Raw genomic sequence first — 27,673 nt, 5'->3', positions numbered from 1 at the left:
ACTCATAATGTTACCAGATATGATGGATGGGTTGCAACTGGTAAAAATACACTATTGAAGAGAAGGAATTCCTGTTTCAATAGGCCCCCTTCACTCCCCAAATTGAGCTCAGAGCTGGTAACTCATTAACCTCAAAGGTCCACCTCCACAGAGACAGGCTTAGAGCTACCACTTCCAAGTGAATCAACTGTCTTACACGCTAAGTGACTGCATAAACACAACACAACGTTTACTGCTTAACAGTACACAGCTTTCCGCACGACAGAGGCAACAAATTTCAATTCGTTGAAACTGAACCATGTATTACACAGGGGTTCTCAACTCGGGAGACTTTGCCCCCCACTGGGCAGCGTCTGGAGATACTCGAGGGTGTGACAAAGCAGGTGCCGGGGGAGTGTGCTACAGGCATCGAGATGGTAGAGGGCAAGGATGCTGCTGAACACCCTACAGTGCACAGGGTGGTCCCCACAGCAAAAAATTATCCAGCCCAGATGTCAATATGCCAAGGCTGAGAACCGGACATGAAGCCACTGCCACCGTAAAACCGGGGTGAGGATGGTGAGGCCAAACTGTGCGAATGCTGAATTGGATACTGTCAATTTAACGTTTGGATTTTTCGCATGAATTTTGAGTTTTTTAAGTACTGCATTACAGTATGATTTGTCTTGATGACGGCGTTTTCTTGCCATCTCGATAAGTTGTGCTCCCTGGGTGCATGCCTCACTCTCCTTAACCCTACCCTAGTCCTGGCCCTATTATAAAACCATTAAAAAGGATCATAATCATGACATACGTGAAAAGAAAGAAACTGGACAGTGTTATTCCAACAGTGGTTCTTAACCAGAAATGCCTCTCTGAATAACCAGTAAAGATTTTAAGAAGTATATATATATATATATATATATATATATATATATATGCTTGGGCCTCTGACACTTAAAGAATAGAGTAGGGCCCAGGCATATATACATATTTTTAAACTTTACAGTTTTGATGCTCAACTCTAGTTCAAAAGAATTACAAAAATATGATGCCTTCTTGTTGAAAAGAAAAAAAGGAAGAGAGAGAAAGAGAAACAAAGTACACATCTCCTCAGACACAAAGGCAGAGAAATAGCTTGGCATTTTATACACCCAGGTGTTAACACTGGCTATCACTGAGTGATGTGAATACAGGTGATTTCAGTGATTTTTATTTGTACTTATCCATGTTGTTTATTTTTTCTGCAGGAAAAAAAAAAATGTACCCTAAGAAAGTATTAGGAATTTTTTAAATCAGTAAAAAACAAAGTAAGCTCTGTGTCCCAGAGAAAAACACAACACAAAAGATTCTTCCTCGAGAAAACGTAACCTTCTCTGTTTCCTATGGATGCAGAAAGCAAGAGGGACACTATCTGGGACACAGCAAGCACTGCCAACCCAATGCATCCTGTGTGTATATACCTTGTGCAGGAAAGTAAACCACAAACTCACACATTCACCAACACACTCATTAAAAAGAAAAGGAAAAAAACGCTCAGTAAATTCCAACTCTAACAAATACTAAAACAATATCAGAGACAAAACGTTAAGCGAAAAATCACAGTTCACAGATCAAAATACGTGAAATAATGTGAACTATGTTTTTTTGAAAAATAAGAATTCACATGTACAAAACAGCCTAGAAGAGCGCTCTTGGTCTTGGGCTTCTCTGATACAGCACACCACGAGCCCCCCACTTCCCACACTCATCCATTTTTGTTCAGATACATATGTTAATAAAAGTTAAAGATATTTCCACTTGCTGAGGGGAGTAAAATAAAACAGATGACTACATATTCCAGGTAATAAAGAATATTCGTCTCAAAATACTTTGAACGTGTTGAGAAAAAATTTAAGTACCTTCCACACGTGTATATTTAAATTGTATAAATATTGTATTGTGCATTATGAAACAACAAAAAAATTCTAAAATGATGTGATAAAAATGAAAACAGCATATTTCACAGAATTAGCTGATACCTCAAAATAACATATACTCAGGGTAAGGGGCACTGAGAATTATAAATTTTAAATTATGATTATGTAAATTATTTAAAATTATAGATTCAAACTGTCATATCTGTCATACGGGGCATGAAGCGCTGACACGTGCTGCAACCTTGGGGTGCCATGCCACGTGAAATAAGCCAGGTGCAAAAGGTACTGATTGATTCCCTTCACCTGAAATGTCCAGAACAGGCAAACCACAGACACAAATAGTAGACGGGTGGGTGCCAGGGGCTGGGGTAGGGGTGGAGTCTTAAGAGATCGGGGGTCCCTCTTTGGGTTGGTGAAAACATTCTGAAATGAGATAGCAGTGACGACTGCACCATGTTGAGAATATACTAAAAAACGCTGACCTGTACACTTAATGGGTAAATGTTATGGTTTGTGAATTCTCTCTCAGTTTTTCTAAGGTGCCAATAAGTAAGTGAATAAGGCAGAGGAAAAATCATCACATCTCCTTAGCCTGTCATGGGTTTATCTCATAACATGTTGGCCATTTCCTTGTGGTTTACTTGGGCTTGTATTGATCGTCTGGAGTTTCCCTGCAGGAATCTTGTAAAGCCACCTGCCCTCTTTCCTCTTTACGAGATTACTTTAGTTAAATAACATCCCTAAAACCAGTCACCTGGACACTCATAAAAGACAATCTGAATTTCAATGTTCTGAAAATAAACAAGCGTAGAATTCCAACTCCTTTCGCAGGACACCTCAAGGACTGTGCCTGATAAAAGTTCATCTGATATATGGAGTGGGGGTCCCAGGGTCAATCTTAAAGCTATTAGTAAAGGTTAAATTTTGCTGTAATTTTGAAGATGAAAATGAAATGTGAATAGACATTCTAATCTTTTCCTCCTGCACCTCAATGGGTCTCCTGGCAAACTCTGTTTTGGAGTCCACAAATTTAGACACTGACATTCTGAAAAATAAGGGCGAACCTCAGATGTGCAGTAGCTATTCTCAAACTCTGTTTTACTTTGGAATCACCTGGTTCACTTGTTAAAACTGTAGGTCCACGCACCACTCCTAGAGATTCTGACTCTGTCCCTAGCGATCTGAGCCAGGAGTTCCAAATACTCCACCTTAGGAGACACTGTTATAACATCCTATTATTAAACTCTGAAAGTCAGATGAATGGCTGCAGTGGGCTCGGGAGAATCATCTGGGGTGGTGGTCTAACACTGGATTGTGGGGATGGTTCCACAACTTTGTAAATTTACCTAAAAAAATCACTGAATACTACAGTTAACGTGGCTGAATTTTATGGTATATATGTTATACCTCAATAAAGCTGTTTAAAAACCACAGGAGAGCCTTCGTACTTGTCATCACAAAAGTAGTCATGTGTTTACCGCAGGGCTTTTCGATATCCCGAGAGAAGGATGCACGTGGCCTCAGGGGGTGGAGTGTGCACACCAGCCTCGGTCTTTCCCCATCACACTCAGCTACTTTAAACCCAAGGCCGGGACGGGCAAATCCATTTACGAGCTTCCACTGAGGAAGGGTGATGAGTTAAGAGTCCATGTTAAGGACTTCCCTAGTGGCACAGTGGTTAAGAATCTGCCTGCCAATGCAGGGGACAGAGGTTCGATCCCTGGTCAGGGAAGATCCCACATGCCGCGGAGCAACTAAGCCTGTGCGCCACAACTACTGAGCCTGCGCTCTAGGCCCCACGAGCCACAACTACTGAGCCCGCATGCCACAACTACCGAAGCCTGGAAGCCTAGAGCCAGTGCTCTACAGCAAGAAAAGGCACCGCAATGAGAAACCCACGCACCACAACGGAGAGTAGCCCCGGCTCGCCACAACTAGAGAAAGCCCGTGCGCAGCAACAAAGACCCAAAGCAGCCAAAAATTAAATAAATAAATAAAAACTAAAAAAAAAAAGGAGTTCACGGTAAGAACTTTTAAGACTTTACACAGTGTTATCTGTGCTAAACCAAAAATGGGCTACAAAAGCTGAACTACACAAATATCCTGAGAAAGGACGGCTTCTGTCAATACCACAAGCTCTTAAAAATACCACCAGCAGCGGGCTTCCCTGGGGGCGCAGTGGTTGAGAGTCCGCCTGCCGATGCAGGGGACATGGGTTTGTGCCCCGGTCTGGGAAGATCCCACATGCCGCGGAGCGGCTGAGCCCCGTGAGCCATGGCCGCTGAGCCTGCGCATCCGGAGCCTGTGCTCCGCAACGGGAGAGGCCACAGCAGTGAGAGGCCCGCGTACCGCAAAAAAAAATTAAAAAATTAAAAATTAAAAAATACCACCAGCATAGGCAGGGGTGTGCCTTCTGCCGGGGTGCACCCCAAGGGCTACGAAGCTGTGTAACGTGACCGTCGGCAGCCAGCACCGCTGAGACAGGGCTGAGAGGCAGGCGGGGTTCAGCCAGGTGCTGAGAGGCATAACGATCCGCACACTGGCCCCTCAAGAGGGGCCCGGGAGGCACTGGGACCGACGGTTCAGAGGGAAGAATATTCCAAGACACAGAAACGAGGCTGCTCACCTTGCCCTGAATGCTGCAGGCAGTGGCGTAACGGGGTGAGCGGGAGGAGAGAGCGGACAGCGGGAGAGGTGGCAGCAGGGGATGCAGGCCTTGCTGGACCACGTGGAAGCCTCAGACCCTGCGAGGGAGCTGCCAGTACGAGGGTGATCCTGTGCTCCCAGGAGGGAAACAGGGAAAGCCTGCAGGGGGCTCACTGCAGACAGCCAGGCAAGGGAGAGTGTAGTTCCTGTCTAGAGAGCGAGAGGGGATGAAGACGAAAGGCCAAACAGGTGATCTGGGGGTAGCAGGGCCACGACTGAAGGCAGGCGGTCACGGGGCAGGAAGCAGGGGCACTTCCCAAATCCCTGGACGGAGCTAACAGGGTAAACGGGAGTGGTGCTTACTAAAACAAGAACAGCTTAGAGAAGCAAGCGTACAGGAAAAATGTCGGGATGGTGGGTGCACCGTCCTCATGACCCACAAGCGGTGATGCCCAGTATGCGGGTGTATTCCAGGGTGAAGCTCCTGGTCGGGCTGACACAGACGTGGGAGGCATCAGCTTCAATAAGGTGACAGAAGCTGGATAAGACTGGAACCACCTAGAGAGTGACACACAGAGCCCAGCACGGACACCACGTCACCTCACAGAGGAAGACGGGTCAGAGAGAGAGAAAGGAACCAGGGGCTGACTGTGGCTTTTCCTCTCAGTCCAACCAAGTCCTTGTGACTTTTTAAGAGTCTTAAAGTCCACCTCTGAAGAAGGACAATGGACCGTTTGGGGACAAGCCACGATGCCCACACAGGGAGCCTAGAAGAATGAATGACAAGGGCTTCGTGGCTGGTAGCAGGTGATGACGTGACATGGATCAAACAAACTGTTCTCCACTTAAAATCCACCCCCACTTCCACACTATCCCCTGCCCTGCCATTTTCAGGAGATACCCCGGAAATCCAGGTGTGCAGGCTAGCGAACATTCCGGAAAATTAAATGTTGAGACTATAATTGTATCACAAAGCATTTAGAGAGTCCACCTCTAACTCTTACACAAGAATACATTTTTAATTGGCCTTCTGACTATGGAATCATTATCTATTTGGACAAATTTAAGCAAAACATGGCCTTTTTATTCTATTGCCCCCAAACAAGTGTCATGACATGTAGCTGGTCTAATGCAGTCCATCTTAGCCCTGGGTATGTCTCAGAATTACCAAGGGATTTGTTTGTTTTGTCATCTTTCTTTTTTTGTTTTTTTGCAGTACGCGTGACTCTCACTGCTGTGGCCTCTCCCACTGCGGAGCACAGGCTCCGGGCCCAGCCGCTCCACGGCATGTGGGATCTTTGTGGACCAGGGCACGAACCCGTGTCCCCTGCATCGGCAGGCGGACTCTCAACCACTGCGCCACCAGGGAAGCCCCCTGTCATCTTTCTTTTAAAACACAGGAGCCCAGACTCTCCTGTCCTCTTAATGAGTCAGAATCTCTAGGATAGCAGACCCAAGTTAATGTCTTTTGTTTTGTTTTTACTCTGTTTTTAAAACATCGCCAGTAATTCTGATGAGCAGCCAAGGTGGGGGACCCGCTGGTCTAATTTCTCAGGACTCTTAGGACACTTACAAGTAATACCTTTCTCTAAAAAAAAATGACCGGTTTTGAAAAACCTTGTAGTGGGGGGAAAATCAGGAACAGATAAGTTGACCATCATCTCTGATAATTTCTTCCATGAGACTGCTGAGTTGGAAAGAGATGAGGAACTAAAGCTGATCGGTTATACCGTGATTATGTCACAAGCAGCCCATTAATTATGCTGTTTTGGCTCATAACAGGGGAAAAGGAAAAAGTAAGCATGTTTGTAAACCTGAAGGAAAACCAACCATCAGGTTCTCAAAGTTCTTTCTGGCACCAGTTACTAGCAAATAATTTTTTCTTATGTTTTCCCCAGTATCCATTAGTATTTCAGTAGATTAACCCTGGGGACGAGGAAGATGGGGCAAAAACCTCAAATGCAGGTCTATTCAAAACGTGAAGCATTAGTGGTTGCCAGGGGTTTGGAAGGAAAGGTGGGGTTGGGGGAAGTGAGGAGTGACTGACTGTCCATGGGTACAGGGCTTCCTTTTGGGGTGATGAAGATGAAATTGACTGTGGTGATGGTTACACAACTCTGAGTATACAAAAAAACACCAAACTGTACACTTTTAATGCGTGAACCATATGGTATTATGAATTCTTCTCAATATAGGTGTTAATAAATGTAAAAATTGTTTGGGTATCAAAACAGAAGGCTTTACCTGGGTGTAAATACTAAAAATGTGGCTTTGTACTTCATCCATTGAGTCGAGGCCATAGGCCACGGTGCCTAGATGGAGCCGTTTGAAAACCATCTCATTCTGGGTAAGAGTTCCTGAAACACAAGACAGATCAGTAACTGCCTACAGCATGGAGCTCTTATTATTATTAACAGTAATGATAGCTATTTGGCTTTTTTTTTTTTTTTTTGAGAGTTTACTATATGTCACAGACTGGTTGCAGCACTGCTCCTGCTGGATGAGACACCTGTGATATTTTGTCAGCCTGGAATCCCAGAATTTCTTCTGAAAATAGAACCCCAGGTTTCCAGGGGGAATTATCACCCTCATTCCCTGGGATGGTCCAGAGGAAGCGTCAATCAGGGTGCCTGACTCATTCCATTGGCCAAGAGGGCAGCACGTGACATACATGAGGCCAATCAGATTCTATCTTGAAGGAATCTAAACCTTGAGCAGACGGGCATATCGACAGAGGGTGAGTCGAGTCAAGTCAGGAGACCATCCCAGGGGTCCTGATGCTGACACAGCCAGAACTTTCCTGGTTCTTCTTCTTCCTGAAACCTAGTTTTGCTCTGATTTCCCGAATCTTTGCAATAGATTCCCTCTTATCCCATGCTCACTGACTGGTAGAGAGGAAGCTAAAACCCAGGTCTCCCCACTCCGCACTTGCTCTCGACCACTACGACAACCTCGTAACTTGACAGATGTTAAACTGTGGAGCAGTATTTTGAGGTGTGGTTTCAAGGTCAGGACTTGAAGCCAGACTGACTGAGTTCAAAGCCTGCTTCTGCCACTATGTGCTCCTGACAAGTCGCTTAACCACCAAGTCACTTAATACCCCAAACTCACAACACCGGGGGGGGGGATTAAGTAAGTGACTAAAAATACCCAGAACGGTGCTTTTGTACATAATTAGCAGGAAGTACGGCTGTGCTGCTATCATCATCATCATCATCACCACCAAATAGTCTGTCATCATCAAAAGATGAAGAAAATAAAAGTGCAGCAGCATGCATCTCTAACACCTCCAGAAAGAGATTCCAAGCACCTTCTTTGACCTTGAATCCTGCGAGGGCCACAGGAAACTCACCGGTCTTATCTGTGAGTAGGTAGGAAATCCTCCCCAGCTGCTCGGGAATCGTGCTGGAGCGAACCACGGTCCCGGGGATTTTTGAATCCCTGCGAATCACCCAGCTGTACACGATCTTGCCCATGTCCAGGTTCACACGCAGACTGTCAGAGAACCAGAGCACACAGGTTAACGGGATAAACGTAAGACTGCCTGTATCTCAACAAGGACTCTAAATGCACATCGTTTGTGCCATAACATCTGGAATCACCCCCTGTAGAAGCACACTGCTGGGGCTGAATCCACAGATTCAACACCACTATCAAATTTCCATGAAGCGATTCTGTTACGGACCAAAATAAAATATAAAAATTTAAGATACTTTTAAAATATCGAAAAGGTAGTTGTTTTAGCCTTACTTAAAAAAAGAAAAAATAGTCGTCCTCTGAGCTAATGTATTTTTGATACCTTATTCATGTTTTACATTGCGGTAAAATATACATAACGTCACATTTACCATTTAAAGCATCTGAAGCGTACAGTTCAATGATATCAAGTACGTTCACATCGTTATGGGGCCATAATCACCATCCATCTCCAGGACCTTTTCATCTTCCTACACTGAAATTTTATACCCATTAAACAGCAGTTCCCCATCTCCCCTTCTCCAGCCCCCAGCAAGCACCATTCTCCTCTCTGTCTCTACGAATTTGACTGCTCTGGGGGTCTCGTACTGTGGAGTCACACATGATCTGCTCTTTTGTGTCTGGCTCATTTCACTTAGCATAATGTTTTCAGGGTTCATCCATGTTGCAGCATGTGTCAGAATTCCCTTCCTTTTTTTTTTTCCTTCCTTTTTAAGGCTGAATAATATTCCTTTTCATGTCCTATACTCATTTCTTTAAATTTATTTATTTTTGGCTGTGTTGGTTCTTCGTTGCTGCACACGGGCTTTCTGTAGTCGTGGTGAGTAGGGGCTATTCTTAGCTGTGGTGCGCTCGCTTCTCATTGTGGTGGCTTCTCTTGTTGCAGAGCACGGGCTGTAGGCACGCGGGCCTCAGTAGTTGTGGCACGCGGGCTCTACAGCACAGGCTCAGTAGTTGCGGCGCACGGGCTTAGTTGCTCCATGGCATGTGGAATCTTCCCGGACTAGGGCTCGAACCTGTGTCCCCTGCATTGGCAGGCGGATTCTTAACCACTGCGCCACCAGGGAAGTCCCTGTGTTATACTCATTTTTAAATATTTCATTGCAAACAATAAAAAGAAATCTTCAAATTCATTCATAATCCTATAAACTGATTAAATTGCTAACTATTTCACTGGCTAGCCCTGGCCCGTATGCAGATTCAATGCACCGATTTTCAGTCATGTTGTAGACAGCACTCTAAAGACTACAATTATACACAACATTTACAGCACAAACACTCTTTTGTTAGCAGTAAATTAGACTTATTTATTCTTTGAAACCATCACCCAGAGCACACTAGCCTGGGGTTCAATCTCCTTCTTCTAGTCACGTTGTTGCACCAAAACCACAATCTCTGCCTTCGGAAAAAGACAAAGTCCAGCTGGGATGATGTAAATACACAAAAGAGCAAGACAAAATACAGGGCAACAGATCAAGTGTAAGAGAGAGATCATAAGCACTAGAAGTCTGAGGGAAAAAGATATGGCTTGTTTTATAATTATTTACTGATCATTTATTATGGGGAAAAAGTAGAAACAAGCATCCAACAATACGGGTCTAAATAAATTATCAGGCATAGAATACATACTACAGCAGTTCTAATAAATGACGGTGTGCAAGTATATTTGATGTGAAAAGTTATCTGCAACACATCCTTTTGTTAGAAAAAAAAAGTGGTGGGTGGGAGTGGATTTTTATGTAGAACAAATTCTCCTTTTTCTAAAATAGAAAGCCATCTAGAAAACATATATCCCAAAACATTAACAGCAATTATCACTTAGTTGTGAGATTAGAGATGATTTTTATTTTATTCTTTGGCTACTGTGAATTTTTTTTTCTACTATGTCCATCTATTACTTTATTTTATATATATATATATATATATATTTTAACCATTTATCCAGCCTTCAAATGAGGTAGGCGAACAATTGTCTGGCATGTGCCACCAAGCTTCCACTGCTAATCAAGCCCCGTGAGTCCTGACTCAGGCTCAGAATCCTTCCCAACACAGCACTCCCACCAGTCACCACCAACCTCCTGGGGCTGGTAAATCAGATGAAACCTAAATGGCATGTCCAGCGTACACTGAGACTGGGCAAGGCCAGATCTTTTGAGCAGAGAGTAATTCCAGAAAGGATGGTTCAGGGAGGAATGTGCCCATCCAGTGCTCCGGCCAGAGCGCCGCCTACACTCTTGACCCTGCCTGTCCTTGGTCATCACTCTACAAAAGGGCCCAGCTCCTTCTCAAAACCGCAAAACCATGACCTTTGGATGAAGAGAGAGAAGCAAATGTTGCAGCACTTAAACACAAGCTTGTTCTCTGCTTACCTGATGGGAATGATGTTGGAAAACAAAAGGAGGAAGCGGATGATTTGTAGGTACCAACGTCCGGCGAAGTGCTGGAGGGCGACCATGACCAGAGACACCACCACCAAAGCTCCGAAGAGGATCTTTGTTAGACAGTTCACTTCCAGGTCAAACAGGCCAATCTGTGGGACAGCGCACAGGGCGAAGCTTGTGATTCGCTGGTGCAACCCACAGCCCGCCCGGAGAACGGGTCCTTCCCCCGTGAACACCTCTACCTCGGGCAAGACCGTGGGCTCCATGGATCCCCACATCTTTGGGTGGGAACGCTGGGCTCCACGGGCTAACAGACATCCAAGGGACTTCAGTGAATCTGATTTCGATTTTTTCTTAATGAATTTAGATTTAGCCTTGGAATCACATAAGTGGGTTACTGCTGCCTTCAGCGATGCTGTGCACTGCGTGGCCTCTACCATCCTACACGGCAACCTGTAAGATGACTCAGTCCTACGACTCTGCGCAGCGCACCACGCACTAATTCCCTATGGCCTGGAAATTCAGGGCACACACCACTGGTGGCCCCTGATTTTTAGGTGCTGCATTCGTGAATGTTAGTATTTTAATGACTACATACTTATTTTAATGTATATTCTTTAAAAATGGAACCAGCACATGAAACCCATCACTTCGCAGAAACATGGCCCCGATACAGCTAAAACATCAAATAGGTGACATTTATAGTTGTAATAACGAAGGTCGTCATGGGGGTTGTAATGGCAGGGTGAAATGACTGGCATCTGTTCACAGTATTGACAAAGAAGACCACTCTGCAATATTCTGACTCTAAGAAACTGGGGGAGGGGGTGGAGCTGGGAGGGAGGGTGCCGGTGGGAAGGGAGCAGTAACAGGGCCATCAGGCAGACCGCAGAGCTGACTCCGCTTGCCCTGCCGCAGCAGCTCAGCGTGGGTTTGAAGCCAGGTCTACACAGCTTGGCCAGAGCGTGGTCCTTCTCCAGGCCATTTCTCCTCTATAAGATGAGGCTGCAGAGCACCTGTGCTCACAGGCGGGCGTAAGGATTAAATGAGGTGCACGTGAAGGATGCCGCACAAGACGTGGCAAACAGTAAGGACTCATCAGTTCATTTTAAAAGCTTTTAAAACATTATGTATTCATTTACAAGCAGTCCTTGTTTAACTGCCGTGAGCTTAGCAGATACTGAGGTTTTTTACAAATTGAAGGTGTGTGGCAACCCTGTGTTGCCAGAGGATAGTTAGTATTTTTTAGCAATAAAGTATTTTTAAATAAGGTATGTACATTGGTTTTTTTGACATAATGCTTTTACTGCACACTTAACAGACTACAGGATAGTGTAAACATAACTTTTAAACGTACTGGGAAACTGAAAAATTCGTGTAACTTGCTTTGTTGTGATACGCACTTTACATGGTGGTCTGGAATAGAACCATCACCTCTCCAAAGGCTGCCTGTACATACGAACACATATTCATGTACTGTGCGTATGTATCTATATATACACACGTACCTATGCACATACACGTGAAAAGATAGTCTGTATAAATGAAGTCACACTGTCAGGGGTTCCTGTTTTTAAATCTAGCTTCTCACCCCACCAACACCAATCAACAAACTACATCAGGTCAGAAAGTTCTGGCAAGGAAACACATCCTGTGACTCTGTACGCACCTTACTTCGAGGATTTGAGGTATTCATGACACTCCGGAGTTCTCTGCCCGTGTAAAGAACAACACCCACAATAGTACCTAAGGTGAGAAAAACGACCCAAAGACATGTGAGTACAGACAGGCAGGCTTACAGACAGAAGAGTCCTACCCGCTTGAGAAGGAGATTTTCTCAAACCAGTATCCACACACTGTGAGATGCTGCAAAGTTTACATCGGGGCCAACCGAGACCTATGTCCGCGCTGAGGGCAGGAAAGCCCCTAGCCACATGTGGCCATTCACATTTACATACAATCAAAATGAAATAAAATACAGTCCCCCATTTTCACTAGCCACATTTCAGGTTCAACAGCCATATAAGGCCAGTGGCGGCCATACAGGGCAGTGAAGATACAGGACATTCCCCCTACTGCTAAAAGTTCCACTGGTCAGCGCTGGCTTGTGGGGTCCTGCAGCCTCCGATAGCAGGAAAGGTGGTAGAGACTTCCAGAGGTGCCTAGAACTTCATAAACAATTATGGAAACTTATGAACACACCCCTCTTATTAGAGCACGTTCTTCCCAGGGAGTCTGATTCCTTTCGGATTCGGTGTGTAACCAGAGCATTTGGGGGATGTCTGTCCAGATGACAATTCTTTCCTGAGAACTTCCCCACCCCCTCTTTTCCATTCCCCCCAGCATAATTAAAAATAAAAGATATCAATTCTTGTAAACAATTTATAGAAGAAACACAAATGACCAATTAACATTAGAAAAGATGCTTCATCTAGTGAAAAACCAAAGAAATGCCAAATAAATCATTTTTCCTCCCATCCTATTAATAAAAATTCAAAAGACTGAGAACATTCCGTGTTAGCCAAGAGGTGGGGGGATGGACTCTGTCATGTACGCTGTTGGCTGAGGTGTCAATTGGAATAGCCTATTTTGGAAGGAAAATTGGCAGTATCTATCAAAAATGTACATTTGTCTCCCCTTTCCAGTGTGTGCCAGGAAAACACTCCACACAGAGGGGAAGACGGAGAGTCAAGAAGGAAAGCAGGACACCGGTAACCACGGAGAGAGGTGGGTACCACGATGAAACGAGCAGAGGACAGACAGGAGGGGACCGGGGAGGCTGCCGGCATGTGCTGGGCGGCCAGGGACGCTGTCTCTGAGTTGAGGACATCTGAGCTGAGACTTGAAACATGAGAAGGGGCAGCCCTGCCAAGCTCTCAGGAAAGACCCCAGGAATACAAAAAATCTGGTCTCTCTGCTGGATAAAGAAAAGCCCTAACCTTCTCTCTGCTGGCCCCTCACTCCTGGAACACCAAAGAGGTTTAAACAAAGTTGGTAAAAGAGCCCAACCCCAGACGAAGCGCTGGGGCTGTGTCTCCTGGCGGGAGACACTGAGGTCCCCCACGACTTGATGCACACAGCGTTCTGCACAGTGCAATTCCCTTCCAGAGAGGCACTCAGCAGATGGCGGGCCGGGGAGGGCGCCTGCCCACTCCTGGGCAGCTGGCAGCTCCCGCGAGCGCAGGCCCATCCCCCCAGCAGATGGTCGGACGGTGGGAGCCGAGCCTGGGCTGAGTAGGGACAGCCGCATGGCCGTGGCACTCATCCCGGGGCAGACGTCTCAATTCCCAACATCCAGGGTTTGAGAGGGTCCTAATATCAGGGGCCCCCAAGGGCAGCATCCCCCACTTGGCACCAGGCAATCTCCACGCCTTCAAAGGCTACTGGAAATGCCCTTCCCTGCAACACCCCCTGTGCCCAAAAGCAAAACTGTCTCCAGGAGACGCGAACCCTGGCCTCAGCCGCCACGAGGGAGCACAGCAGCAGCACAGAGCTGCACTGCTTTGGTCTGCTCAGTGCTCTTCAGGTTTTGAATTAGGTGTCAACTTTTAAATGCAGAAACTTTCATATAAAGCATAGGGATTTCCGGCTTCTTCTGGAAAATCAGAAGACCTGGTGCCACTGACTGCTCGGTCCTCAGTGTCACCAGCAGATGTTGAGCCCGGCCGCTCCCTTTAGCCGGGCCCCTGCTCTCCGCTCATCACGGTCCCCACGTAGCCCCTGAAGACCTCCCAACCCATGCCCCTCCACCCCCCAGACCTCTGACCCCTCTTTCTAGGCGGTCCCCCCTCACCCTCACCACTCTTATCCTCACTCTCACCCTCTGCCTCCTGCCCACCATGGCAATCCTCTCCACCTGCTGGCTGGGATCTCCCACCGGCCAGGCTACTGTGGTCAGGTATCTCCCCAAGTCCTTCGGAACCCTCCAGAAGAGGGTGGTGCTGGGGTCAGACCTACACTGTGACTCCTCTGACCCCACCCACAACAAGATAAACCACGAACCCCAGAGGAAGAGTGTTCGACACATTGACAGCAACTACACGCTGTTCTGACGTTCGAGCCTGCAATCCCGGGACAAGCCCCAAGGAACAGGGTACAGACCAGCTGGGCATTATCAGACGCACGTGGCGTGACCTGCATGCTGGTCACACACAGCAGGGTCACAGATCCATCTGCTACAGATTACGGGTGGGGCCGGGGGGACAAGAAACTGGTCCCCCTCCACAGAGAGTCTGAGAAGAACTGGGATCCACAATACCCAGGCTCCTTCTCTGCCAACACCTCCCTGGCCTCCCCCACCCCCTTCCCTATCTTCGCCCCAGTGACTCCTCAGCTTAGCAGCACAGTGTGGGGTTACCACGGCAACTGCATCCTCTACAGACTGATGCCAGCCAACGCAGCTGGACCCTTAGCATTGCCTGGCAAGCTTTTTAATTCTTTAAATTTCCAACTGATAACAGCTGAGTGACCAAGACACAGGAGTTAGATTCTAAAGGGAACAGAGAAGCGAAATCTCATATAATTAAGATTACTCCTGATGGCTGCTCCTGGAGTTGAGCCCCAGGAGGAAACGGCTTGCATTTAATGCCGAGGTTACATTAGAAGCAGAGCGCAGTCAGACATCTACTTGGTGAGAAGCAGGGGAAACTGAGGCCAGCTAAGGAAATGGTAACGGTCCAGCTCCTCAGACTCACTCGAAAACACACGTTCACTGAAGGGCATGGCAAGCAGTGCCACTGGATCAGGAATCGCCACTCTCTCTCCCTTCCCACATCACCAAACACAAAGAGAAGAATTCAGACAAGTGGAAAAATGCATATTTTAACTTCACAGTACATTTCTGATGAACTGTTTGAAATCTTTTTTCCATCTTCAAGATCCCAATTTGCCTTCCATTCTCCTCCTCCCAGGAGATGATCTCTCCAAGGCTGTGTGATCTTAGGCAAGTCGCTTGACCTCTCTGAGACTCAATTCTTCATTCCATTAATTGTCCTCATTTAATGTTGTGAGACCAAAACAAGAGAACAGAAGCAAAACACTTGGAAAATAAAAAGTGTCTGATAAATAAGACTTATTACTGTTAATCTCTGAAATTGAGGCTGAGAAGCCTCTTCACTCATTCCCTCCACCTTCCAAATTCCCCACGTTTTCACTAAATCACTTTCCTTCTCACTGGTTTCAGAGGAAATCCAGAGAACTCACTCCCACTTCCTCCCATCTCCTCTGCAATTTATATTAAGTTTAGAGTAAGTTATAAATCCATGAAGGTGGAAACAAGGGTCTTCTGGTATACCACAGCACTAGGACCTAGCAATGGAGCTTGGCATTATTATAAATAAGTGCTCAATAAAGGTTTGCTGCATGGAAAGAAGGAAAGCAGGAAGGAAGGAAAGAAGAAAATTACCAGAATGAACACCAGACATGTAAACATGTATTTCTTATCGAATATTATCAAAACCAGTGCCTAACCAAACAAACCGTCAGTCACCCCTACCCCACCCACCCAGAAGTAACCACTACCCTGACTGCAAGAAATGAAGTGTGCACTGTTCACATTACTGCCTGGGAAGGAGACGGGTATGTCACAGGCATCCTTGAATTTCAGTCCTGTCTCTGCCAGGTGCAACATGACACAGGGCTTAAACCCTCTCTGGGGCTTCCCTGGTGGTGCAGTGGTTAAGAATCCACCTGCCAATGCAGGGGACACGGGTTCAAGCCCTGGTCTGGGAAGATCCCACATGCCACAGAGCAACTAAGCCCGTGCACCACAACTACTGAGCCTGCGCTCTAGAGCCCGCGAGCCACAACTACTGAGCCCGAGTGCCACAACTATTGAAGCCCGCGCACCTAGAGCCCTTGCTCCGCAACAAGAGAAGCCACTGCAATGAGCCCACGCACTGCAACAAGAGTAGCCCCTGCTCGCCGCAAATAGAGAAAGCCCGCGCGCAGCAACGAAGACCCAATGCAGCCAAAACTTAACTAATTAATTAATTTTTTAAAAAAACCCAGTCTATTCTGATTTCCCTTAACACCTCTCTCTGCTCCACCTGAAGAGATGGGCGTTTGACACAGGATGTCCCCCTCCCAACGTGCATGCTTTATCATGTGACGTCTCTGTTTCCCGTCACACTGTCTCTTTACACAGGGCCACAAACACAACCTGGCACAAGTGTCCGGAACTGGGGTTTGAGCTGAGGTAAGATCCCTTCGCTAGCTAGTTGTCCTAACTTTACTCCTTCAACCAAGATGAATCCCAGATGGAGCAAACATTTTAATATAAAACCATATAAACACTCCAAGCAAACACTGGTGTACTATTAAAATGGTAGAGCAGGGAAGATTTTCCTCAGCATGTCACAAAAACCAGAAACCATAAGGAAAAAACATCAATAGGTCTGCCTATATGAAAATTTTAAACTTTTGTGCCAAAATGCGAATGAGATCACCTGGGAAATAGTCCTTGCAATGAAGGTAACAAACAGAAGGACAATATCCTTATTGTCCTTATAAAGAGTTCTTAGAAACCGTTTTCTCAAACGAACCCTGCAACAGAAAAATGGGCACAGGGCATAAACTGGCAGTCCGTACATATATTTTGAGAAATGCAAACAAACCTTTAGTATGAAGAAAGTTGTTAAACTTAACAAATTATTTTTAAAAGGGAAATCAATATGTTAGATATTTATTCAATGTCTATAGGTGGGCAACAATTTTAAAGTCAAACAGAACATGGTGCGCGTTAAGGTACATTTATAAGATTATCAGAAGAGGGAAGTTTGCCCTGCGAATCAAAATGTACAATGTATACACCCTTTCACTTAGTAATCCCACTTCTATGAAAATGGTGATGACGTCAACATTGAGAAATTCCATCTGGAAAAACCAACCAAACAAAGCATATCACAGACAAAAAAAGACAAACAATAAACTGTGAGAAAATGTTTGTGACTGATGAGAGATGACAATTCGATATCCTTTCTTCTATAAAGCATTCTTACAAGTCAATAAAAAAAAGAACCTAGAAGGAAAGTAGATAGACCAAAATATTAAGAAAGGTCTTACATGCGAAAAGATGTTCAACCATACTCACAAAGAAATAAAAATTAAAACAATAACAAAATATCATTTATCACCTAACAGACTAGAGACAAATGAAAATAGTAACTTTTAACTCCTGCATATTAAATACACCACAAAATTTTTTAAAAGCCACATGACATATTTATGGAATCTAAAAAATAAAACTACCTAGTGAATATAACAAAAAAGAGACAGACTCACAGGTATAGAGAACCAGTGGTTACCAGTGGGGAGAAGGGAGAGGGAAGGGGGAGGGGCAAGACAGGGGTAGAGGATTAAGAGGTACAAACTACCATGTATAAAATAAATAAGCAACAAGGATATATTGTACAACAAGGAATATAGCCAATATTTTATAATTACTGTAAATGAAATATAACCTTCAAAAACTGTGACTCACTACATTGTACACCTGAAACTTATATAATACTGTACATCAACTTACCTCAATTGAAAAAAGAAGAAATTTTGAAAAAGAAAAAAAAAACAGATAATAAATTGGATGGGGGCAAAAGGATATGAGGTTTAGGCATCAGAAATGAGAAACTCTTACAAATGATTAAGAAAAAGATAAGGACCATAACAAAAAAATGACTGAAGGACACACAAGTAACTGACAAAGGAAGAAACAAAACAGATATATGCAAAGGTGGCCAACCTTCCCGATAACCTAGGAAATGCAAATTGAAACAAATTCTTTTTCAGTCAAATTATTAAAGATTAAAAAGAATAACTAATTACTTCTTAGCAAATGACTTCAAAGTGGAAAAAAGCTGGTGAGGAAGAGTAACAAGTTCAGAGAGACTTGGGTGGACAAGTGGCCAGGAAGAGGCAGAGGTGAAAGGGCTGCTGCCGGCCCTGGCTGGCCATGGCCATGGTCTTGGTGTGGCCGGGCAGCAGGCAGTGCAGAATATTAAGGACCAATTTCTTACATCTTTAGTCACCAGGGGAATTGAGAGACAATCTAGATTGTGCTCCAAATACAGGCTGCAAGTAGAAAAACAATATGGCAAAAAACGAAAAGGGAGAGTTCATCTCTGTCCACTGGCTTTAAGTGAGTCTGTGGATGGCAGCCTGTTTGGAGTCTGTGCTGGTCATTCCCCCTCCTTGTCATAGAGCATCCTGACTGAGCATCTGTTGTACTAAAGAAACACAAAACAGCATCAAGCAGAGGAAAATGGGTTGGTAGGAGAGAGAGGAGGAAAAAAATGGATTCATCCCATGGTAAAGACAGAAAGCTGCCAGTAGTGGAATTACGTTATTAATAGCAATATATTATTATATAACATATATAATATGATAATAACAGCTGCACGCTGAGTTCTGCTTCTGGGGCAAAGTGCCTGGGTTCAAGCCTCAACTTTGCCTTTCATGTGCTGTGTCACCTTGGGCAAGTTACTTAACCTCACTGAGCCTCGGTTTCCTCATCTGCAGAATGGGGACAATACTAGCACCTGCCTGCATGGTACTGTTGGGAGGATTAAGTGAACCACGTAAACACACAGGGAAGGGCCCGGCCCAGTGCCTGACAGACAGGCGGCCCCACTGCTATCACCCCAGCTGCTGCAGGCTGTGCTCAGCCCCTGGAGCCCCTTCTGCTCAGCTTCATACCAGTGTTCAAATCTTTTCCTCCTGCACCTCAACAGGTCATCTTGCAAACTCTGTTTTGGAGTCCAGAGGTCCAGAGAATTTCTGTGTCATCTTGGAGTTTTAAACACTGAGGCTCCACCAGGCCCGTGGCCCTGGCATGCACACCAGGGCAGGACCGGCTGGGCAGCCCTCACGGACACAGCTGCCAGCCCGAACACCCAGGCTGACCCAATTTCTGGTACAGATTAGGACGTCAATCTCAAGAGGCAATTAAGGGCTATTCCCAGAGCGGACACTGTGGCCGAGTCCACAGGCCAGGGCGGCTTCTCCTCCAGACGTCTCCGAACGTCCGAGGGGCAATTAGATGGCCGTTTAATTCCCCGGCGGTGCAGGAGCAAGTGGAAAACACCATTTGACCGACAGCTCATTTTCCCAACTGACAGATGATTATTCTCATTACACAAAAGGATTTTCTTTCCTTTTCAAATTGTTAACACATTCCTCCACAAGAGCGCCGTACCTGATGCGGTGACTGTGCCCGCCCAGAGCGCGTTCTCTACGCTCAGGCTCTCGCTGATCGGGGCATCGCTGTCCTCCTGCAAAAGAACAAGTGGACACGCGCTGACCCACCAAGGTCTGGGCCGGACCCGCTGGCTGTCTCCAGCCTGCTCTTCACAAGAAGGGAGGAGAGGATGACCCCCGTTTGGAAGCCAACAGCCCAGCTGGGAGAGGCAGGCCAAACTCATAAACGCTTATCCTTGGCGTTCCCGCCCCAGTGAAAAACAATGGTTCATGATTTAAGAAATGCAGGCTTCTAGCACCAAAGAAACATTTTACAAGGTAAGAGCTAAAATGTAGAGCAAATTGAACAGAAACAGTCCTTTGCTGGTCAGTCTTCGGGCTTCCGGAACAAGAGCAGGAAGAATTCAATTTGGGTTCTATAAACCTATTACCCCACAGGTCTAAAATAATTTAAATCCAAATTCAATTTCTATTCTGAAAGGCTGGGACGTGGCTTAAAAATTATAACCCTGGCAGATAGGACTTGCAGGAATTAAAGAGGACAGGGGCTCCCATGAAAGAGACAGAAAGAGTAACTGCTTTCAGACACCAGAGTTAACGTTCATTACAATAACACTGGCTCCAAGCTGTCAGGTGACTCGAGCTGTTCAGAGGCTGGAAGAAAATCCCAGTGGTGTTGATTTTACTGAGAAGCAATATGTCAGCTTTCAAGGTGGGGCCTTCTGAAGGGAACGTCACCCCACCTGGCACAAAGCAACTCCCTGACAAACACCTGTCAGCACTGCACAGCAGGTCCTCACCCCAGACGCGCGCCCCGCCAGGCCGGATTCCGCATCACGCGAGGCTTACTTACTCTAGTGAAAGTCCCCACAAAGTTGTGAATGTCGATGTTTGGCTCCTCTGCATATACGTATGATCGAATCTGAAGAAGGTCCTGTTCAACGGGGGTGACATTTTGGAGGTAAAACGAAGTCACTGTATGATTATAAAGGGATTTCAGGAAGCATCCACTCTTTTTCCAAAGCAGGTGTATTTCCCAAACAGCTCTCAAAACCACAGGGCAGGTGGAAAAAAAGAGGGAAACCTTCCAGCAAGTCAGTTTAGGAGTCACTACCTGTAATATCCCAAGACACACTGAGACCCTAAAGGGAAGATTCTGTGTTTCTCTGTGTTTACCCAGCATTTCCAAAACTAAGTGACAGTGCAGATCCCCCTCTGCGACACTCTGGTTTACAAGAGTTGTTCATACCAATCAAAACACTCATTAGGGAGGGTAGGAGGGAGACGCAAGAGGGAGGGGATAGGGGGATGTATGTATAGCTGATTCACTTTGTTATGCAGCAGAAACTAACACACTGTTGTAAAACAATTATACCCCCATAAAGATGTTAAAAAAAATTTTTTTAATAAAAAAATAAAAGGAAAGAAATTCTGACACTTGCTCTGGCATGGATGAATTGTGGAGATACCATGCTAAGTGAAATACGCCAGTCACAAAAAGACAAATACCATAGGATTCCACTTATCTGAGGCACCTACAGTAGTCATACTCATAGAGAAAGAAGCAGAAGGGTGGTTGCCAGGGGAAGCAGCATTTAGCGGGTCCAGAGCTGCAGGTTCCCATGATGGGAGTCTGGAGATGGATGGTGGGGATGGCTGCACAGCAGTGTGGATGTCCTTAACGCCACTGAAGTGGCCGCTCAAAAATGCTAAGAGGGTCGATGTTATGTATGTTCTGCCACAATAAGAAAGACGGGGGCGGGGGAACCAAATCAAGTGGTCAGGCAAATTCAGGCCACAATGCCCCTAGCAACAAGGGCCTGGAGGGGAGTAGAGGCTACTGGCCACGCCCTCAGCAGGCCCCGAGCTCCCTGCAAACCATCCAGGAGGCCCGTATGCAGACGTGTGGGCAATGCGGCATCTATGTGCTGATAAATAAAAAAGGCCCACAGACAGAAAGTGAAGGGGAAAACGTTTCAGGATCATAATTACAGCACAATCCCATTTATGAGAAACCATACTCCACCAGCAAGTGTGCAGTTGTATATCTGTAAGAAACTGCACTAAAAAGGACCTGGAAAAATCACTACTGAATTCACAAGACCCCCTGGGAGAGAGAGGTAAGCTCTGGGGAGGAGGCTGTGAGCAACATTTTTCACTTGTTCCTCCAATTCGAGTTTCTTTTTAAATAGAATATACTCGCGTATTCCTCAGGTAAATCTTTCCATACAATTCTTTTCATCTATGAGTTTGTCAAAACGCTGTTAGCCAACTAGGCCCCTTCAGCCCACTAAGGCTGAAGGTACAGACAGTGGTACCTTATCTCTCTCTGGACGCCAACCCAGGCCTGGAGAAGACGAATGTTTATGAAACTGGGTGAAGTTTCCAAAGTGCACATCGAGAAAGGAACTCAGAGCCGTGGAACCGGCGGGCACCTTCATGATTCTAGACTCTTCTGGACTGTCTCCTGAACAGACTCCCTCAAATCATGGGAGTGACCCTCGCTGGTTAGCCCCATCTCAAGGATTCCCCGGGGCTCCTGGCCACAGCTGAAAACTCACTAGAATTCTTGGTCTAAACAAATAATAATAAGGATGGTGCTATTTCCCATCTTATTGGCCATGAAAAATCATCAGTACCACGGGCACGTTTACTGTGACGTTCACTCCACTGAGACACAGAACTGTCTCCTGCCCTCTCCCTTCCTCACAGGACGCAGTAAGGACTGGCATTAATCAATGTGGCCACAAGCCCAGGAAAAGGTTCTGCGCTCTGCTTAATCCTTTCAGACCACCCACAGGGCATGTCGGTCTCTGGGCATTTAAATTACATTTTGTGATTTTGTAACCTACTCCCCAGGCCTCATCCAGCCCAGGTGGCTTGCGTTCAAACTTCTTCTTTGACTCCCTCCCTACCTCACTCTACAGTTTAAGGCATGAGTGACAGGGAGCCGGTGGGGAAGTGTGAGGCCCCGGAGAGCTCGGAGGGCCTGTTGGTTCCAACTACTGTGGCCGCCCCCCTCAGACAGGGCCTGCACGCTGTTCCATGCACCGTTCGACACACTGTTCCATGCACTGGGCGCACAGCAGTGAACACACCGACAGAAACCTGCTCTCGAAGACTCTGCCTTGAAGTGAGTGGAGTGGGAATGCAAGGAGAGGGTGGTCAGGAAACACCTCTCCAATAAGGGGACTTGTACACAAAAACCAAGAGTGAGTCTGATTGTTCCTGGTGGAGAAGCTGCAAGGGCAAATGTCGGGGGGCAGAAGCATGCCTGATGGAGAGGCCTGTATGGCTGGCGCTGGCGGGCAGAGGGGAGAGAGCCAGAAGCGGAGGTGAGGCCCTTAGCAGAGAGACGAGGACCGCAGGATTGAGTCTCAGGAAGCCGAGATGCCTGTGGAGATTCTGAGCAGAGGGATAACATGCTCTGCGCTGGGTTTTACTTTTAGGCCAGGTATCTGGTCAAGGTTTCTTAGAGCCTCCCTCAAAAGAGTACCATCCCAACAGGCCAGGTCTGCGTTCACAAGGCCACACGGCCTGAAGCCAGCAAGCACTCGGGGCTCTCGAGAACCCCACACCCCCCAGGAGCCCCACCTCACACCTGACGGCCCGTGTCTGGCCCCTGAGGGGCCCGAGGTTGAGAGCCCTGAGGTGACACGGTCGCCAGTGGGGCTTCTGCAGGGACAGTTACTCACAGCAGCGGTGGGCAGCCTCTGAGTGCAGGCCACGGGAAGCCGAAGTTTCCAGTCCGTCTCCCCGTCCAGCTGGTCCGTCCGCAGGAAGCAAGAGCCTGTGGAGGGAAGTGAGGCACCGTCCGTTCACCTGCAATTCAAGAATCCTTCCCGTGGCAGCTCCGAGCAGCTCTGGCTCTAGTACTTGTAAAAACAGCCAATCAATGGCCAACGACCAAGAGGGAAAAATAATACCCGATTTCCCATCTCCTCCATAAGCTCTGGGGTCAGAAAGATCTGGGTTCAAATACCTCGCTCCACCACTCACAGTGGGAGCCTGGGCTAGTTTCTGGACCTTGCTAAGCCTCGGCGTGTCCTGTCTGTAAAATGGGGAGAAACACAGATCTCACAGGCCTGCTGTAAAGGATTCAGAGGGGTGATCATACCCCCAGCACGGCGGCTGGCACGGGGCAACCAGCATTCGAGTCCATTTGGGGCAGGGGTTACAAGCACCTTCTCAGGAACCAGAACTCCTGGGTTCAGGTGCAGCCTCCACGACTCCCTAGCTGTGCCCTGAGGGAGTTACTTCTCCCCTCTGAGCCTCAGTTTCCTCCAGTGCACAAATGAGGCTATTACAGCGCCAACCTCATGCTGCGAGGCCTCAAGAGCTGATCCATGCAAACTGCTCAGAACAGGGAAAGGACCCCAAGGACCACGCTAACTGTCTGCCGTGACTATCGACCTGCAAATCTGGTGGATACACATTTCAATCTGACCTATACAAGTCTGAGCTCTGTATTTCATCAGACAGAGAATGTACTGAACTCCCTGATACCACACTTAAGACTTCTGAGGACTTTCAGGAGATCCCTTCTAATTTTTTTGGGGGGGGGGACAAAGGGAGAGCACATCTGGCACCCCCAATCCATAACACTCCATTTTCACTGACGAGGACACAAGAACCAATTCGAGGACAAAGCTACAGTGTTTAGAAGAACACTGTTTTAGGGCCTTCCCTGGCAGTCCAGTGGTTAAGACTCCATGCTCTCACTGCCAAGGGCCCGGGTTCAATCCCCGGTTGGAGAACTAAGATCCCACAAGCCGCGCGGCACAGCCAAAAATAAATACATTAAATAAATAAATAAAAGAAGACTGTTTTAGTGGAGTGCCTTCCACCCCCTCTCTGGATGATTTAACATATTATCAGTATATCATGTCATCTGCACTTTTATCCAGTTCATCATAAAAGAGGCTGCAGCAACCTCAAAGGGATACAAATACGGATTTTTCCAACGTTTGAAGATCTCTGATTATGCCTGATGGGCAAGAGAAAAACAGCCTTGTTTCCTCAAAACAGCTTAAGTAACAACAAATAAAAAGAAAGGAGATTTGAGTCAACCGACGGGGAGGGCAGGAGGCAGCGGGGGCGGCCACAGTGGGAAACGCAGCCGGGCCCCCCGAGCCTGCCCTGCGGGTGCAGGACCTGTGGGTGCAGACGGCCAAGTGTCCTACGTCATTTTATATAAGGGACTTGAGCATCTGTGGATTTGGGTACCCACGGGGGTCCTGGAACCAATCCCCCTCGGACACCAAGAGACAACTGTAATCACGAGGAGTGGGGTCTTGCAAGAGACTTGAGAGGTTCACTCGGGCAAACAGGCTGTAACGACAAATAACTCGATGGGCAGGGGTGACTATGGCCCCACCACTCGTGAGCCAAGGTGGGGAGAGGCCACCTACCCCTACCTCTCCCCCCAGTTTCCCTACCGCCCCATCTCATGACACTCTCCCAGTATTTTCTCAGGAGTTTCTGTTTGCTTCTGTTTGTTCGACACACTTCCCAGTCCTGCCAACTCCTGTGGTCGAGCTTAATGCAGCCCAGCGGGGAAAAGCACAGCCACTGTGTGTGACTTTCCCAGCTGGGATTCAGCATGGGTCCGACTATCTTTGCTATGATCAAAATCTGTTGACCTGCGCGCACCTAAAACCTTTTTTTTTTTTTTTTTTTTTTTTAAAGACTCCTCTATGAAAAGAAACGTTCTTGATTTGCCTCCATGGCTCCAAAATGATCATCTGCTTCTGTTACATTTTCAAATGATTATTTTGCCAAATTACCACTGAAAGGTTAATGGTTATTTTCAAAATTGATCCCAGATGTTTACCGTTTTTTTCTGATGTCCTCAGGAAGATCATGTCAGCAGGGACCCGCTGGTTCTGCGTTATGAACAGAGAGACTGTTACTGTGAATGCCCCTGTGTGAGGTTTCCATCCCCAAGCCCCCGCCCCCTCGGTGGCGGGGGGAGGAGGGGGGCAACCCAAACCCACAGCCTCTTTTAAGTGTCTGCCTTTGTCAAAGACAGATCTGGGGATTTATTTTGTTTTGAATCTGAAAACTCTTGCACACTGCCGCTACGTTACTAATCTCCTATTGAAATCTTATCTCGGAAAGAGAGCTTCTAGTTTTCTGGCGAATCCAACCATTACCTCCTGAAATTGCAGCCAGAGGACCCGGGAGCCCAAAGCCTGCTCCCCGAGCTGGCTTCCTTCCAGGCTGTCTGCTGAAACTACATACATACACTCGGCTCACGCTTTCTGCTTCTACCAATTTTCCGGCTTGATGTTTGGCTTCGAGTGGGATTTTAATAAGGAAGTCAAGTAGCAAGAAGCAACCAAAGCCGTTCTCAAAAGAAGAGGGAAGCCAACAGCAGGCCTCATGTAATTGTGAACAGGCAAGTATGTCATAACATAAAGAAGTTTGTGTGGGTCTTCTGAGCTGCCACCCAGGAGAGCTTCACTTTACCCCAAATCAACTGTGAGTTCTTGGATTTAATCCTTTTAAAAGAGCATAGTTCACTTCCTACAGAAACAAGTTAAGATGCAATCCTCTTCTAATCAAATATGATTCCAAGACTCTCCAGGGCCACCCCCAAAATCCAACACCTCCCAAACATACAGAGTAAGAAAAGGTATGAGTGCTGGAGTAACAAACATTATGGACAGCGCTATCTTTAAAAATGCACCTGGGGCCTTTTTATTGTTCTCATGTTTCACTTAACCCCTACTCCCCATGAAATGACAGAAAAGCACAATGTTATTTAAGTGAAAAAATGTGAGACAAAATTGTTCAAGAGGTAAATGACAAATATTTTTATGTGCTTGTGCAGCCCCCAGACTTCTAGGAAAAACTTTATTATGATGAGTTTAAAAGAAGACTCCAAAACAACAAGCACATCAAATAGGAAATCAAACCTTGGAATTGTGTTTGTAACTTGGATTTCTGGCTAAGAAGCACACAGAAACCATGAAAAAATATTCTCTGTGTGTGTGTGTGTGTGTGTGTGTGTGTGTGTGTGTGTGTCTCATGGGAAAGAGATGTTTCTCCCCAGGCAAAGCTTCTGGGTAGAATCCCAGAAAGCAAACGTCCAGTTCGGCCACCAGATACACGAATCACACGTCGCATCGGGATTCGTGAAGTGGGGGCCAGTGACGCCCCTCTCCCACGCGCCCACGCGGCAGCTGTCAGGAGCCGCGAGACCCCACTCACCTTCTCCACAATGATAAGATCTCCAACTTGGATGCTGGAGCTCTTCACCTTCACTGTCCCTGCAAAGAAACAGGCCCAGATATATCACATCTGATTTCCTTCCAAGTCTGCGTACCTCGGCAGGGTGTCTGCTAGCCTGCGGACCCAGAAGCGCGTGCCCCTGAGCCCGGCAGCAGCACCTCCTGTCTCTCCGAGAAAAGGTGCACCTACCACAGAGGCCGCCCCAAAAATGAATCCCCGTTTTGCGGAGCACTGGAATGACTCCCTCGAGTAAGATCTTCTGTCTTAACAGCACCTTAGAAGCTATTCTAAATCAGCACCATAAAAGATTCAGCCTCAAACACACACACACACACACACGCACACACACACACACACAGAAATGGTGAAGAAAATTCAGAGTCAGATACGTGGATAGAAGGTCAACACTTAGTTCTCAACACCATCAAAGAGAAAGAGGATAACCCAAAATGACTGACTCTTTTTAAATCTGCGATTGCTCTATCGTGCAGTTTATATGATTGTGATCAGATCACATAACTGTGGCTGGATGTTTATCTGGATAAACAATAACCGCTAACATTAAACACTAACACTGTGCTAAGCGCTGTATAGATACTGACATCCTGATGGCTTCGCTTGCTCCTCTCAAAGGCCACCAGAAAAATATATTATCTCCAGTTTTCAGACACAGAAAATAGGTTCAGAGAGGCCCCGTCTTCCCCTAGTCTCACAGGTCAGCACCAAGATTCAAACCCTCATCTGACTCCAGAGGATGGAATAAAAAAGAGGGACTTCGGTTCAACTCAAAACACATTTACTCAAGTGCCATGTTCTAGGAATTCGAAGATCCAGGACAGTCCC

The 27,673-nt window shown here is 46.5% G+C and overlaps 1 protein-coding gene across 7 annotated transcripts in view; it reads right to left on the bottom strand.

Annotated features, from left to right (window-relative positions):
• ATP9A (ATPase phospholipid transporting 9A (putative)) overlaps positions 1-27,673 on the bottom strand; it is a 136,586-nt gene that overhangs the window by 59,916 nt on the left and 48,997 nt on the right. For all 7 annotated transcript variants that reach the window (XR_004478679.2, XR_004478678.2, XR_004478680.2 and 4 more), the window contains exons 5-13: positions 26,810-26,868; positions 25,428-25,479; positions 23,290-23,384; positions 20,448-20,528; positions 19,593-19,668; positions 12,072-12,148; positions 10,391-10,551; positions 7,897-8,039; positions 6,789-6,901 (exon numbers count right to left, since the gene is read on the bottom strand). Coding sequence is in view for 4 of the 7 variants with exons in the window: in XM_049699163.1 (XP_049555120.1) it covers positions 6,789-6,901; positions 7,897-8,039; positions 10,391-10,551; positions 12,072-12,148; positions 19,593-19,668; positions 20,448-20,528; positions 23,290-23,384; positions 25,428-25,479; positions 26,810-26,868 (857 nt within the window). In the remaining 3 variants the exon portion in view is untranslated. The remainder of the gene's footprint in view (positions 1-6,788; positions 6,902-7,896; positions 8,040-10,390; positions 10,552-12,071; positions 12,149-19,592; positions 19,669-20,447; positions 20,529-23,289; positions 23,385-25,427; positions 25,480-26,809; positions 26,869-27,673) is intronic.

The sequence above is a fragment of the Orcinus orca genome, chromosome 16 (genome assembly GCF_937001465.1).
Source record: "Orcinus orca chromosome 16, mOrcOrc1.1, whole genome shotgun sequence".
NCBI lineage: Eukaryota > Metazoa > Chordata > Mammalia > Artiodactyla > Delphinidae > Orcinus > Orcinus orca.
This window is presented reverse-complemented; position numbering and strand designations above follow the sequence as displayed.